The sequence below is a fragment of the Coregonus clupeaformis genome, unplaced genomic scaffold, assembly GCF_020615455.1.
Source record: "Coregonus clupeaformis isolate EN_2021a unplaced genomic scaffold, ASM2061545v1 scaf1732, whole genome shotgun sequence".
Lineage (NCBI taxonomy): Eukaryota > Metazoa > Chordata > Actinopteri > Salmoniformes > Salmonidae > Coregonus > Coregonus clupeaformis.
Genome location: NW_025535186.1, coordinates 33,383 through 49,849, shown reverse-complemented (window position 1 = coordinate 49,849; position 16,467 = coordinate 33,383). Strand labels below are relative to the sequence as shown.

At 42.5% G+C, this 16,467-nt stretch overlaps 1 protein-coding gene across 1 annotated transcript in view; it reads right to left on the bottom strand.

The window, feature by feature from the left end:
• LOC123487491 (disintegrin and metalloproteinase domain-containing protein 9-like) overlaps positions 1 to 12,238 on the bottom strand; it is a 49,467-nt gene extending 37,229 nt beyond the window's left edge. The window contains exons 1-4 of the mRNA XM_045218700.1: positions 12,073 to 12,238; positions 1,884 to 1,993; positions 1,703 to 1,779; positions 1,525 to 1,603 (exon numbers count right to left, since the gene is read on the bottom strand). Coding sequence (XP_045074635.1) covers positions 1,525 to 1,603; positions 1,703 to 1,779; positions 1,884 to 1,993; positions 12,073 to 12,142 — 336 coding nt within the window. The 5' untranslated portion in view covers positions 12,143 to 12,238. The remainder of the gene's footprint in view (positions 1 to 1,524; positions 1,604 to 1,702; positions 1,780 to 1,883; positions 1,994 to 12,072) is intronic.
• Between the last annotated feature and the right edge of the window lie 4,229 nt (positions 12,239 to 16,467).

Here is a 16,467-nt window from a genome sequence, read left to right as displayed (position 1 = left end):
GAAACATACTACACACCATAATATTTGTCTTTGGCTGTGGCTCTTGACGGTGGCTTATAGAATGAGTCTTGAGACGCCACTTGCAAAACATCAAGGAAACCTGAGTCTTCTACAATGCTAATGGGTCTACAATCCTTTGCAATCCATTTTGCTATTGTGTTGGTCAAATTATCTGAGGTTGATTTTGTTAATTGCCTGCAAACATTCAGCGTGGTCTGGCGCAAACCACTTGCTGAATCTGACGGCCCAGCAAACGCATGTTTGGCGTTGACATGGTACTTCAAGCTTGAACAGCTCCGGTGAAATTGAAACTCCTTCTTACAAATCTTGCAAATAACCTTGTACTTGTTAACTGTACCATCATCATTCTTTTTATATTTGAATCCGTCAATAGGCCCACTTTGCTCACCTTGCTCCATCTCGCCTCTAGCTCCCAACCACTTTCCTGACCTGAATAATTTGTCACACTGCGCATGCGTGAAATGCGTTAAAAAAATTGACGTAATTAACAGCAAACAACTAATTAACGTCGTTAACGCGCTATTTTTGACAGCCCTAATATATATATATAATTAATTATATACACATACACACTGGCCAGTTTATTAGATACACCACCCCGTTCATGAAAATGGTTCGCTCCTACAGACAGTGAGTCACGTGGCCGTGGCTTGCTATATAAAGCAGGCAGACAGGCATCAAGGCATTCAGTTACTGTTCCATTGAACGTTAGAATGGGCAAAACGAGTGACCTAAGCGACTTTGTGCGTGGTATGGTCACCGGTGCCAGGTCTCAGAAAACGGCCGCCCTCCTGGGCTTTTTACGCACAACAGCGTCTAGGGTTTACCGAGAATGGTGCGACAAACAAAAAACATCCAGTCAGCGGCAGTCCTGTGGGCGAAATAATCGTGCAAGCTTACAGGTATGCCACAAACAGACAAATAACGGTACAGTACAACAGTGGTGTGCCGAACGGCATCTCGGAACGCACAACTCGTCGGTCTTTGTCACGGATGGGCTATTGCAGCAGACGACCACACCGGGTTCCACTCCTATCAGCTAAAAACAAGAAGAAGCGGCTCCAGTGGGCATGCCAGCACCAACACTGGACAACTGAAGAGTGGAAAAAACATCACCTGGAACATGACAATAAAGCATCTTTGGGATGAGATGGAACGGGCTGTTGGCAGCATGAATGTACCGCCGTCCAATCAGCAGCAACTGCATGATGCTATCGCATCAGCATGGACCAACATCCCTGTGGAACGTTTCCGACACCTTGTAGACTACCCCGAAGAATTCAAGCTGTTCTGGAGGGAAAGGGGGGGTCCGACCCAGTTCTAGATGGGCGTACCCAATAAACCATGCCCCCCAGCCTGAAGAAAGCATGCCTCCCACCCCACCCAGCAACCAAGGTTGCTTGTCAGTCCCCCTCCCACCCATCCATCCATCCATCCATCCATCCCGAGTCTCCCCTTACATTCCCCCCAATGTCATTCTGTAATGTAGTCACTGCTACTTACATCGGGCTTAGGATATGTAGGCGTCAGATTCCCACTGTCATCATCGGAAAACTGAACAAAGCTTTCGGATAAAAACTCTCTGACAAAAGAAAAATACACAGATCACTCCACAAGCATAGAATTGTGTGACATTAAGGTAATTACTAATATGCAATAGAAAAATAATGCGCTGACATACGTGTTCTTTTTTAGATGGAGGAAGTGTTCCTTGTCGTCAATGATCAACGAATAAGAAAGCCTCTCAGGTTCTTGAGTCTGAAATGAGTTCCAACGCAGCACAGTCACGTCACATGAAAATACACCGGTCATTTACCATCGTGTGTCAAAAACCACGAGTTGGAGACCTGTAGGTATCCTACCTTTCCCGATTCAGGAAGTCTGTCTGCATCTCTTGCCCATCTCCTCTGAATAAGCTGAGGCTTCACAACCGTGTAGCTGGAAAGTTTAGATGTCTGTCCGTTGAAAATATCTGAAAAGGTCAAAAGAACAGCTATGAACTACCTGGTTCATATTCTAATAGCCAATGTCCTGAATGGCGAAGATTACATACACAGCCAAAGTCTAACAGTCCAATCAATCAATCAGCTAATTAAATCAAGTAAAAAAACATAAATCTACTGAAATGTGTCAATGATGACATATTGGCATGGTTCCCAAGTTCGATAAATGAGTGGAAAACACTGATGCACTGCTGAGTATAGGTGATTCGTTAGGCGCCTTCGACATTGAAGCCGACTTGAAAGGCGAATCGAGACTGACTGATCTACAAAATCACCTTGCATCATAAATACAGTGCCTTGCAAAAGTATCCTTGGATTTCATCACATTTCATTGTGTTACAAAGTGGGATTCAAATGTCATTTATTATCAACAATCTACACAAAATACTCTGTCAAAGTATATTTTATAAATGTTTTACATTTAAAGATTAATAGAAATTAAATAACAAAAATATAGTCTTTGCATTAGTATTCAGCTCCCTAAATCAATACAGTGGAGAAAAAAAGTATTTAGTCAGCCACTAATTGTGCAAGTTCTCCCACTTAAAAAAGATGAGAGAGGCCTGTAATTTTCATCATATGTACATGTCAACTATGAAGAAAAAAAATCCAGAAAATCACATTGTAGGATTTTTAATGAATTTATTTGCAAATTATGGTGGAAAATAAGTATTTGGTCACCTACAAACAAGCAAGATTTCTGGCTCTCACAGACCTGTAACTTCTTCTTTAAGAGGCTCCTCTGTCCTCCACTCGTTACCTGTATTAATGGCACCTGTTTGAACTTGTTATCAGTATAAAAGACACCTGTCCACAACCTCAAACAGTCACACTCCAAACTCCACTATGGCCAAGACCAAAGAGCTGTCAAAGGACACCAGAAACAAAATTGTAGACCTGCACCAGGCTGGGAAGACTGAATCTGCAATAGGTAAGCAGCTTGGTTTGAAGAAATCAACTGTGGGAGCAATTATTAGGAAATGGAAGACATACAAGACCACTGATAATCTCCCTCGATCTGGGGCTCCACGCAAGATCTCACCCCGTGGGGGTCAAAATGATCACAAGAACGGTAAGCAAAAATCCCAGAACCACACGGGGGGCCTAGTGAATGACCTGCAGAGAGCTGGGACCAAAGTAACAAAGCCTACCATCAGTAACACACTACGCCGCCAGGGACTCAAATCTTGCAGTGCCAGACGTGTCCCCTGCTTAAGCCAGTACATGTCCAGGCCCGTCTGAAGTTTGCTAGAGTGCATTTGGATGATCCAGAAGAGGATTGGGAGAATGTCATATGGTCAGATGAAACCAAAATAGAACTTTTTGGTAAAAACTCAACTCGTCGTGTTTGGAGGACAAAGAATGCTGAGTTGCATCCAAAGAACACCATACCTACTGTGAAGCATGGGGGTGGAAACATCATGCTTTGGGGCTGTTTTTCTGCAAAGGGACCAGGACGACTGATCCGTGTAAAGGAAAGAATGAATGGGGCCATGTATCGTGAGATTTTGAGTGAAAACCTGAAACGTGGCTGGGTCTTTCAGCATGACAATGATCCCAAACACACCGCCCGGGCAACGAAGGAGTGGCTTCGTAAGAAGCATTTCAAGGTCCTGGAGTGGCCTTGCCAGTCTCCAGATCTCAACCCCATAGAAAATCTTTGGAGGGAGTTGAAAGTCCGTGTTGCCCAGCGACAGACGCAAAACATCACTGCTCTAGAGATCTGCATGGAGGAATGGGCCAAAATACCAGCAACAGTGTGTGAAAACCTTGTGAAGACTTACAGAAAACGTTTGACCTGTGTCATTGCCAACAAAGGGTATATAACAAAGTATTGAGAAACTTTTGTTATTGACCAAATACTTATTTTCCACCATAATTTGCAAATAAATTCATTAAAAATCCTACAATGTGATTTTCTGGATTTTTTTTCTCATTTTGTCTGTCATAGTTGACGTGTACCTATGATGAAAATTACAGGCCTCTCTCATCTTTTTAAGTGGGAGAACTTGCACAATTGGTGGCTGACTAAATACTTTTTTTCCCCACTGTACATGTTAGAAACACCTTTGGCAGCGATTACAGCTGTGAGTCTTTCTGGGTAAGTCTAAGAGCTTTACCACACCTGTATTGTGCAATATTAATTTTTATTACATTTGCCCATTATTCTTTTCATAATTCTTCAAGCTCTGTCAAGATGTTGGGAATCATGGCTAAACAGCTGTTTTTAAGTCTTGCCAAAGATTTTCAAGTAGATTTAAGTCACAACTGTAACCTGAGTGGCCCCTCAGGAACATTCACTGTCGTCTTGGTAACCAACTCCAGTGTAGATTTGGCCTTGTGTTTTAGGTTATTGCCCTGCTGAGAGGTGAATTCCTCTCCCAGTCTCTGGTGGAAAGCAGACTGGAGCAGGTTTTCCACTAGGATTTTTGCCTGTGCTTAGCTCCATCCAGTCCCATTTATTTGTATCCTGAAAAACTCCTCAGTATTTGCCGATGTCAAGCATACCCATAGCATGATGCAGCCACCACCACGCTTGAAAATAATTAAGACGATTAAAGCATGCTTCAGTTCAGCTGGCACCTAGCCGAGCTACGCTAGCCAAACTGAACGAGTCTGCTCCCATACTCCCTTAAAAGATATTCACTTGAAAAACAAGAAAAAAGCGGCAATTATACACTTCCTCAAAATAGTCTGAATTCATCTAAGATAACTCAAGAAATCTGTCATTCATTTTGGCGTTTTTGCTGAGGAGATCGTAGTCGCGCGATTTTGCATCTGACTATAATGATTGGTGCAGTATTTTCTCAAGTAAATAATTTTTCCATGAGGACGAGTCGTCTCTCTTTGAATGACACCAGGCACTTCATTGAAGAATCCCTACTGTTGACCAATCGCCGACGAGGGGGCGTAGACTTCGACTTTCCTCGAGAAGAAATGTGTGCCCAAATAGCCCGAAAAAGTCAAAAACGAACAAAAATGTCACAAAATGTTGTCATAATAAATCCACGAACTGTTCCGAACTGTTTCAGCTGGGAAGCATGCGGACGCCTTTACTTAGTGATGTGTTGTGTTGTATTTGCACATTCTTTGGGGGGGGGGCATTAGGCCAAAAAGTGTGTTCCTTTGCAGTGTTTTTTTCCCTTCAGTATTACTTCAGTGCCTTGTTGCATACAGAATGTTCTGGAATATTCTGATTCTGTATATTTCCATTGTTCTTTTCACTGTCGTTTAAGTCGTGATTGTGACGTCACTACAAATGTTGATCCACCCTCAGTTCTCCCATCACAGCCATTGAACTCTGTACTTGTTTTTAAATAACCAATGACCTCATGGTAACATCCCTGAGCAGGTTCATTCCTGTCCTGCAGTTCAGTTCAGAAGGACAACTATCTTCGACGTGTCTGGTTTAATATGTAATCCACAGCATAATTATTAACTTGACCAATGCTTAAAAAGAGATATTCAAGGTCTGATTTGTTATTGTTTCCCCATCTACCAATCACTGCCCTTCTTTATGAGGCTTTCGAAAAGCTCCCTGGTCTTTGTAGTTGAATCTGTGCTTGAAATTCAATACTTGACTGAGGGACCTTCCAGATGTTGTATGTATAGGGGACAGAGGAAGGGGTAGTGGACCTTCCAGATGTTGTATGTCTGGGGGACAGAGGAAGGGGTAGTGGACCTTCCAGATGTTGTATGTCTGGGGGACAGAGGAAGGGGTAGTGGACCTTCCAGATGTTGTATGTCTGGGGGACAGAGGAAGGGGTAGTGGACCTTCCAGATGTTGTATGTATGGGGGACAGAGGAAGGGGTAGTGGACCTTCCAGATGTTGTATGTATAGGGGACAGAGGAAGGGGTAGTGGACCTTCCAGATGTTGTATGTCTGGGGGACAGAGGAAGGGGGTAGTGGACCTTCCAGATGTTGTATGTCTGGGGGACAGAGGAAGGGGTAGTGGACCTTCCAGATGTTGTATGTCTGGGGGACAGAGGAAGGGGTAGTGGACCTTCCAGATGTTGTATGTCTGGGGGACAGAGGAAGGGGTAGTGGACCTTCCAGATGTTGTATGTCTGGGGGACAGAGGAAGGGGTAGTGGACCTTCCAGATGTTGTATGTCTGGGGGACAGAGGAAGGGGTAGTGGACCTTCCAGATGTTGTATGTATAGGGGACAGAGGAAGGGGTAGTGGACCTTCCAGATGTTGTATGTCTGGGGGACAGAGGAAGGGGTAGTGGACCTTCCAGATGTTGTATGTCTGGGGGACAGAGGAAGGGGTAGTGGACCTTCCAGATGTTGTATGTATGGGGGACAGAGGAAGGGGGAGTCATTCAAACATCATGTCAACCCATATTACTTCACACAGAGGGAGTCCATGTAACTTATTATGCGATTTGTTAAGCCACATTTGACTCCTGAACTAATATAGACTTTCCTAAACAAAGCGGCTGAATACTTATGCAACGACTATATTTTAGTGATCAAATTTTTTAATTTTTTTATTTTTTTTAATCTTCCATTTTGACAGAGTATTTTGAGTATATTGTTGACAAAAAAAAAAGACTATTAAATCCACTTTAATCCCACTTTTTAACACAATAAAATGTAAAGACTTTTTAACACAATAAAATGTAAAGAAATCCAAGGGGTCTGAATACTTTTGCAAGGCACTGTGACTACTCCGTATGAATCCAAGGGGTCTGAATCCTTTTGCAAGGCACTGTGACTCAGTATGAATCCAAGGGGTCTGAATCCTTTTGCAAGGCACTGTGACTCAGTATGAATCCAAGGGGTCTGAATCCTTTTGCAAGGCACTGTGACTACTCCGTATGAATCCAAGGGGTCTGAATCCTTTTGCAAGGCACTGTGACTACTCCGTATGAATCCAAGGGGTCTGAATCCTTTTGCAAGGCACTGTGACTACTCCGTATGAATCCAAGGGGTCTGAATCCTTTTGCAAGGCTCTGTGACTACTCCGTATGAATCCAAGGGGTCTGAATCCTTTTGCAAGGCACTGTGACTACTCCGTATGAATCCAAGGGGTCTGAATCCTTTTGCAAGGCACTGTGACTACTCCGTATGAATCCAAGGGGTCTGAATCCTTTTGCAAGGCACTGTGACTACTCAGTATGATTTGTAGAGACATCCAAGGGGTCTGAATCCTTTTGCAAGGCTCTGTGACTACTCCGTATGAATCCAAGGGGTCTGAATCCTTTTGCAAGGCACTGTGACTACTCCGTATGAATCCAAGGGGTCTGAATCCTTTTGCAAGGCACTGTGACTACTCCGTATGAATCCAAGGGGTCTGAATCCTTTTGCAAGGCTCTGTGACTACTCCGTATGAATCCAAGGGGTCTGAATCCTTTTGCAAGGCACTGTGACTCAGTATGAATCCAAGGGGTCTGAATCCTTTTGCAAGGCACTGTGACTCAGTATGAATCCAAGGGGTCTGAATCCTTTTGCAAGGCTCTGTGACTACTCCGTATGAATCCAAGGGGTCTGAATCCTTTTGCAAGGCACTGTGACTACTCCGTATGAATCCAAGGGGTCTGAATCCTTTTGCAAGGCACTGTGACTACTCCGTATGAATCCAAGGGGTCTGAATCCTTTTGCAAGGCACTGTGACTACTCTGTATGAATCCAAGGGGTCTGAATCCTTTTGCAAGGCTCTGTGACTACTCCGTATGAATCCAAGGGGTCTGAATCCTTTTGCAAGGCACTGTGACTACTCCGTATGAATCCAAGGGGTCTGAATCCTTTTGCAAGGCACTGTGACTACTCCGTATGAATCCAAGGGGTCTGAATCCTTTTGCAAGGCACTGTGACTACTCAGTATGATTTGTAGAGACATCCAAGGGGTCTGAATCCTTTTGCAAGGCTCTGTGACTACTCCGTATGAATCCAAGGGGTCTGAATCCTTTTGCAAGGCACTGTGACTCAGTATGATTTGTAGATCAGTCAGTCAGTCACAACTGACCCATGATGCATCACGGTTTTGATGCTCTCGAACGAGGCCATTATCATCTGTTCTCTTTAGGTATGGATTAGTACTGCATATCTGGAGTGAGTGAAGTGGGCGTGGCGAAATAAGTGATGGCATAACAGTGGGTAGATCAACAGTGATGGTGTTACATCAGCGGGTAGATCAACAGTGATGGTGTTACATCAGCGGGTAGATCAACAGTGATGGTGTTACATCAGCGGGTAGATCAACAGTGATGGCGTAACATCAGCGGGTAGATCAACAGTGATGGTGTTACATCAGCGGGTAGATCAACAGTGATGGTGTTACATCAGCGGGTAGATCAACAGTGATGGTGTTACATCAGCGGGTAGATCAACAGTGATGGCGTTACATCAGTGGGTAGATCAACAGTGATGGCGTTACATCAGTGGGTAGATCAACAGTGATGGTGTTACATCAGCGGGTAGATCAACAGTGATGGTGTTACATCAGCGGGTAGATCAACAGTGATGGTGTTACATCAGCGGGTAGATCAACAGTGATGGCGTAACATCAGCGGGTAGATCAACAGTGATGGTGTTACATCAGCGGGTAGATCAACAGTGATGGTGTTACATCAGCGGGTAGATCAACAGTGATGGCGTTACATCAGTGGGTAGATCAACAGTGATGGCGTTACATCAGTGGGTAGATCAACAGTGATGGCGTTACATCAGTGGGTAGATCAACAGTGATGGTGTTACATCAGTGGGTAGATCAACAGTGATGGTGTAACATCAGTGGGTAGATCAACAGTGATGGTGTTACATCAGCGGGTAGATCAACAGTGATGGTGTTACATCAGCGGGTAGATCAACAGTGATGGTGTTTCATCAGCGGGTAGATCAACAGTGATGGTGTTACATCAGCGGGTAGATCAACAGTGATGGTGTTACATCAGCGGGTAGATCAACAGTGATGGTGTTACATCAGCGGGTAGATCAACAGTGATGGTGTTACATCAGCGGGTAGATCAACAGTGATGGTGTTACATCAGCGGGTAGATCAACAGTGATGGTGTTACATCAGTGGGTAGATCAACAGTGATGGTGTTACATCAGCGGGTAGATCAACAGTGATGGTGTTACATCAGCGGGTAGATCAACAGTGATGGCGTAACATCAGCGGGTAGATCAACAGTGATGGTGTTACATCAGCGGGTAGATCAACAGTGATGGTGTTACATCAGCGGGTAGATCAACAGTGATGGCGTTACATCAGTGGGTAGATCAACAGTGATGGCGTTACATCAGTGGGTAGATCAACAGTGATGGTGTTACATCAGTGGGTAGATCAACAGTGATGGTGTTACATCAGTGGGTAGATCAACAGTGATGGTGTAACATCAGTGGGTAGATCAACAGTGATGGTGTTACATCAGCGGGTAGATCAACAGTGATGGTGTTACATCAGCGGGTAGATCAACAGTGATGGTGTTACATCAGCGGGTAGATCAACAGTGATGGTGTTACATCAGCGGGTAGATCAACAGTGATGGTGTTACATCAGCGGGTAGATCAACAGTGATGGTGTTACATCAGCGGGTAGATCAACAGTGATGGTGTTACATCAGCGGGTAGATCAACAGTGATGGTGTTACATCAGCGGGTAGATCAACAGTGATGGTGTTACATCAGCGGGTAGATCAACAGTGATGGTGTTACATCAGCGGGTAGATAAACAGTGATGGTGTTACATCAGCGGGTAGATCAACAGTGATGGTGTTACATCAGCGGGTAGATCAACAGTGATGGCGTAACATCAGCGGGTAGATCAACAGTGATGGTGTAACATCAGCGGGTAGATCAACAGTGATGGCGTACCATCAGCGGGTAGATCAACAGTGATGGCGTAACATCAGCGGGTAGATCAACAGTGATGGCGTAACATCAGCGCTCCATTATTGGTTAAACGGTTTTGATTAAGCGGTGTGGTTTTTCGTTTCTTACCATATCCCTTTTCTTACCCCCTGAGGAGCACCTGGCTCCTCAGGGGGTGGGCCTACGCCCTCCCAGGCCCACCCCATGGCTGCGTCCCTGCCCAGTCATGTGAAATCCATAGATTAGGGCCTGATTAATTTATTTCAATTGACTGATTTTCCTTATATGAACTGTAACATAGTAAAATCATTGAAATTGTTGCATGTTGCGTTTATATTTTTGTTCAGTATAGTTATGTCTTGTGTAGGCTGCTATCTTAATTGAAATACAATTATGTGAGGGTAAAGAAATTGCCACATTAGCTACCACCGGCAATACCGTTATACAGCTGCCCAGTGGGAATCACCTCAGGTTCAGTTTGCTCCTAGCAGATATCGGCTTGGTGAAGCGACCGTCTGGTGCTCTCATACTCCCTAAAGACCTTGGCTTGAAAAACTAGAAAAACGCTACAATATTACTGTTGTTTCTCTCTCTTGAGCCACCGTAGCAAAAACATAGCCAGAAACGGTTGCTCAAAATCGTCTGAATGAATCTAAGATAAATCAAGAAATCTGTCATTGATTTTGCATGTTTTTTTGCTGCTGGAGGTCTTTAGTCGCACAATTGTACATCTAGCTAAGATGTTTGGTGCAGTATTTCTGAAGTGAAAAACTGTGCATGAAAAGTAGTCATCTCTTGTTGAACGACAACAAAAACACTTCATGTTCCCGCTCCTACTAGGAGTAGTACTGTTGACAGCCGAAGGGGCGTAGACTGCGGCTCAGGAACTTCGACTTGCCTCAATAAAACCTTTGTGTTCAGAACAGACCAAAAACCCTGCCGAAGACCAACACGTCAAACGTGTTCAGAACAGACCAAAAACCCTGCCGAAGACCAACACGTCAAACGTGTTCAGAACAGACCAAAAAACCTGCCGAAGACCAACACGTCAAACGTGTTCAGAACAGACCAAAAACCCTGCCGAAGACCAACACGTCAAACGTGTTCAGAACAGACCAAAAAACCTGCCGAAGACCAACACGTCAAACGTGTTCAGAACAGACCAAAAACCCTGCCGAAGACCAACACGTCAAACAATGACATGGGGCGAACTGTTGAGACTGGGACGCACACCGTCATCTTTTGATCGACTCGTCGTGCAGCCCAATCAGGCTCGTAAAACAGTCTTGAGTGGCAACAAATCAGCCCAATTACCCCACCTAGTGTGTTGTGAAATCGGTTATGAAAGTATTGTAATGTTTTTAGATGGTATAAATGCCTTAATTTTGCCGGACCCCAGGAAGAGTAAGGGGGATCCATAATAAATCCAAATGTCATGATGACAGACACCTGTCTCGATCAATGAGACAAGACTTAAAATAGACAAGATGACGGCATACACATTGTTGGATTACTTCATGGAGCAAAACAACTATTTATTTTAATAATGGGGCATTGTCAAAATTCAAAACGGACCCCCTGCAACTTGACACTGACATTTTATAAGACTCCTGTTTCCACGAATTGAGGAGGAAGAAGAAAGTATCGCCAAGGTTGGTCAAACATTCTCTGTGCTACACCAAACAGTACCTAACCTGTAACTCCCAGGAATACCACAAATATTTGGTTAAATCACATTATCTGATGTAACAATCTGTAGCACTTCCTCTTGGCTTCCAGAACACCCAGACACTGAAGTAAACTTCCCACTTTCTTTTTTGTTAACCTTTAAATAAAATAGCTAAACTAAACTAAATATAAAATAGTAGTGTCTAAACAACTTAAATAAAAAAAAATCACAATTATATTATTATATATACACAAATATATTTGCGGTGTGTCACATTCCATGTTGTATTTGTTTGGCCGACGTTTCATATCCGGGTCCACGCATTAAAAACTGATTTAGGATCAGCCCTTCCCATCCCCCGCCCAAACCTTTAGGCATTATGTTGAAACAATAAGACCGACCCTGGATCAGTATTTCTAGCAGGCAATAACAAAATTAATTATTTTGTGCGGAAGGAACCTATTCCCGAGGCATTGTAATCGCAACAGGTACCAAACTTAATGTAGAAGGCTGTCACCTAAAGGCAATAAATAAAAAAAACATCTCAATCTCTCACCCACCTTGATTGTTCTCGGTTCCAACGATGCAACAAATTAGAACCACTAAAGTCACTAGACTTTTCCCCACCATGATCCTTGCTACAGCATTTGTCCATTGACGGCTGCTGTGTTTTCGTGCTGTGCTCGGCGGCCAGGGCAGGTGAGAATGCTAGGGTGTGCACCGGTGAGCCAGAGGGGGTGTGCCGAAAGTAATTCTTCTTCTGTGGGGTTTATCGGCGTTTGGCATCCAACGTTATGGTGCATTACCGCCACCTACTGTACTGGAGTGTGAGCCAGAGAGGACAACTAAATCCTACCTGCCAGGCCAGACTATCTTACAAAATAAAACGAAACGTTAGAAACTATATCTACTGATGTTCACTTTTTATATTCAGTTCTTCTATCCTCTTCTCTCTCATCCCAGCTAACAAAAAACATTCCCACAACTTTAGAGACGCTTATCTCCCTCACTAACTTTAGGCATCAGTTGTCAGAGCACCTTACCGATCACTGCACCTGTACACAGCCCATCTGAAATTAGCCCGCCCAACTACCTCATCCCTATATTGTTATTTATTTTGCTCATCTGTACCCCAGTATCTCTATTTGCACATCATCTCTTGCACATCATTCCAGTGTTAATACTAAATTGTAATTATTTTGCACTATAGCCTATTTTATTGCCTTACCTCCATAACTTGCTAAATTTGCACACTGTATATTAATTGTATTTCTGTTGTATTTTTTTGATTTTTGTTTGTTTTACCCCATATGTAACTCTGTGTTGTTGTTTTTATCGCACTGCTATGCTTTATCTTGGCCAGGTCGCAGTTGTAAATGAGAACTTGTTCTCAACTGGTTTACCTGGTTAAATAAAGGTGAAATAAAAAAAAAAATAAAAAAAAAAAAGAGAACGTTCCCTTAAGAGCCTCCTTAGGGCATTAACATTTTCATAGGAATGTTCCTGTGATGTGCAAGGAACGTTTCCCGGGGACCATTCCCTTAATTTCTAATAGAACTTACCCAGAACATGTTCTCGGAACTTAAGATATGAATGTTTTTAACATGTTTCATGGGAACGTTGCAAGCTCATTCATGTGTCCAGTTTTCTGTGGGTTAGGAGAATATTCCATCAATGTCCCACCAAACATACTCAGAACATATGATATTAATGTTGTACACAAGTTTCATGGGAATGTTGCAAGAACATTTATGTGTCCAAAGAAAAACTAATTTCATACAAGGTGTTGTTACTGTTGCCAAGCCAATCAAGGCCCTGATTGGTGAACCATGGATCCATTCATTGCTCTTTGTCTGTTGGCAGGGTTAGGGATACTCATACACACAGTAATTTTAACATGCATTGTTTTCAACTTACATGATTTCATTTTGCGTCTAATAATTATTATTCAACATGTCCTCACCTGGGATTTGACCTCCCGAGTGGCACAGTGGTCTAAGGCACTGCATCGCAGTGCTAGCTGTGCCACTAGAGATCCTGGTTCAAATCCAGGCTCTGTCGTAGCTGGCCGCGACCGGGAGACCCATGGGGCGGCGCACAATTCGTCCAGGGTAGGGGAGGGAATGGCCGGCAGGGAGGGATGTAGCTCAGTTGGTAGAGCATGGCGTTTGCAACGCCAGGGTTGTGGGTTCGATTCCCACGGGGGGCCAGTATGGAAAAAATAAAAAATAAAATAAAATAATGTATGCACTCACTAACTGTAAGTCGCTCTTGATAAGAGCGTCTGCTAAATGACTCAAATGTAAATTTGAACTCAAAACCCCTTGGTTCACGGTACTCCGATCTTCCTGCTACACCACCATATCTGTGTCAGCTGATATGAAAAAATACTATGGTATAAATACTATAAATAAATAAATACTATAGTATTCACTGTCGTGTGTTTTTGCAGACTTTACTGTAGTATTCACTGTAATGTTTTTGCGGTAGTATTTACTGTAGTATACTGTAGTCTTTACAGTTTGCTATAGTATAAATACTGTAGTAAAATAACTCTGGTATACTGTAGTATTTACTATAGTGTTTTGGTTTTATTATCTTTGACATAGAAATGGGGGGCTTTCTCCCTGAGGAAACCTACTGGAGAAATACTAAAATAACACATTTTTCCCATAACCTGTAAGGAGGACCGGGGTGGGACAGGAGAGTTCAGCGCTTCTGCTCTTTTCTATAACCTGAAGGGAACACAATATACGGTCTATTCTATAACCTGAAGGGAACACAATATACGGTCTATTCTATAACCTGAAGGGAACACAATATACGGTCTATTCTATAACCTGACGGGAACACAATATACGGTCTATTCTATAACCTGAAGGGAACACAATATACGGTCTATTCTATAACCTGAAGGGAACACAATATACGGTCTATTCTATAACCTGAAGGGAACACAATATACGGTCTATTCTATAACCTGAAGGGAACACAATATACGGTCTATTCTATAACCTGAAGGGAACACAATATACGGTCTATTCTATAACCTGAAGGGAACACAATATACGGTCTATTCTATAACCTGAAGGGAACACAATATATACGGTCTATTCTATAACCTGAAGGGAACACAATATACGGTCTATTCTATAACCTGACGGGAACACAATATACGGTCTATTCTATAACCTGAAGGGAACACAATATACGGTCTATTCTATAACCTGAAGGGAACACAATATACGGTCTATTCTATAACCTGAAGGGAACACAATATACGGTCTATTCTATAACCTGAAGGGAACACAATATACGGTCTATTCTATAACCTGAAGGGAACACAATATACGGTCTATTCTATAACCTGAAGGGAACACAATATACGGTCTATTCTATAACCTGAAGGGAACACAATATACGGTCTATTCTATAACCTGAAGGGAACACAATATACGGTCTATTCTATAACCTGAAGGGAACACAATATACGGTCTATTCTATAACCTGAAGGGAACACAATATACGGTCTATTCTATAACCTGAAGGGAACACAATATACGGTCTATTCTATAACCTGAAGGGAACACAATATACGGTCTATTCTATAACCTGAAGGGAACACAATATACGGTCTATTCTATAACCTGAAGGGAACACAATATACGGTCTATTCTATAACCTGAAGGGAACACAATATACGGTCTATTCTATAACCTGAAGGGAACACAATATACGGTCTATTCTATAACCTGAAGGGAACACAATATACGGTCTATTCTATAACCTGAAGGGAACACAATATACGGTCTATTCTATAACCTGAAGGGAACACAATATACGGTCTATTCTATAACCTGAAGGGAACACAATATACGGTCTATTCTATAACCTGAAGGGAACACAATATACGGTCTATTCTATAACCTGAAGGGAACACAATATACGGTCTATTCTATAACCTGAAGGGAACACAATATACGGTCTATTCTATAACCTGAAGGGAACACAATATACGGTCTATTCTATAACCTGAAGGGAACACAATATACGGTCTATTCTATAATCTGAAGGGAACACAATATACGGTCTATTCTATAACCTGAAGGGAACACAATATACGGTCTATTCTATAACCTGAAGGGAACACAATATACGGTCTATTCTATAACCTGAAGGGAACACAATATACGGTCTATTCTATAACCTGAAGGGAACACAATATACGGTCTATTCTATAACCTGAAGGGAACACAATATACGGTCTATTCTATAACCTGAAGGGAACACAATATACGGTCTATTCTATAACCTGAAGGGAACACAATATATACGGTCTATTCTATAACCTGAAGGGAACACAATATACGGTCTATTCTATAACCTGACGGGAACACAATATACGGTCTATTCTATAACCTGAAGGGAACACAATATACGGTCTATTCTATAACCTGAAGGGAACACAATATACGGTCTATTCTATAACCTGAAGGGAACACAATATACGGTCTATTCTATAACCTGAAGGGAACACAATATACGGTCTATTCTATAACCTGAAGGGAACACAATATACGGTCTATTCTATAACCTGAAGGGAACACAATATACGGTCTATTCTATAACCTGAAGGGAACACAATATACGGTCTATTCTATAACCTGAAGGGAACACAATATACGGTCTATTCTATAACCTGAAGGGAACACAATATACGGTCTATTCTATAACCTGAAGGGAACACAATATACGGTCTATTCTATAACCTGAAGGGAACACAATATACGGTCTATTCTATAACCTGAAGGGAACACAATATACGGTCTATTCTATAACCTGAAGGGAACACAATATACGGTCTATTCTATAACCTAAAGGGAACACAATATACGGTCTATTCTATAACCTGAAGGGAACACAATATACGGTCTATTCTATAACCTGAAGGGAAC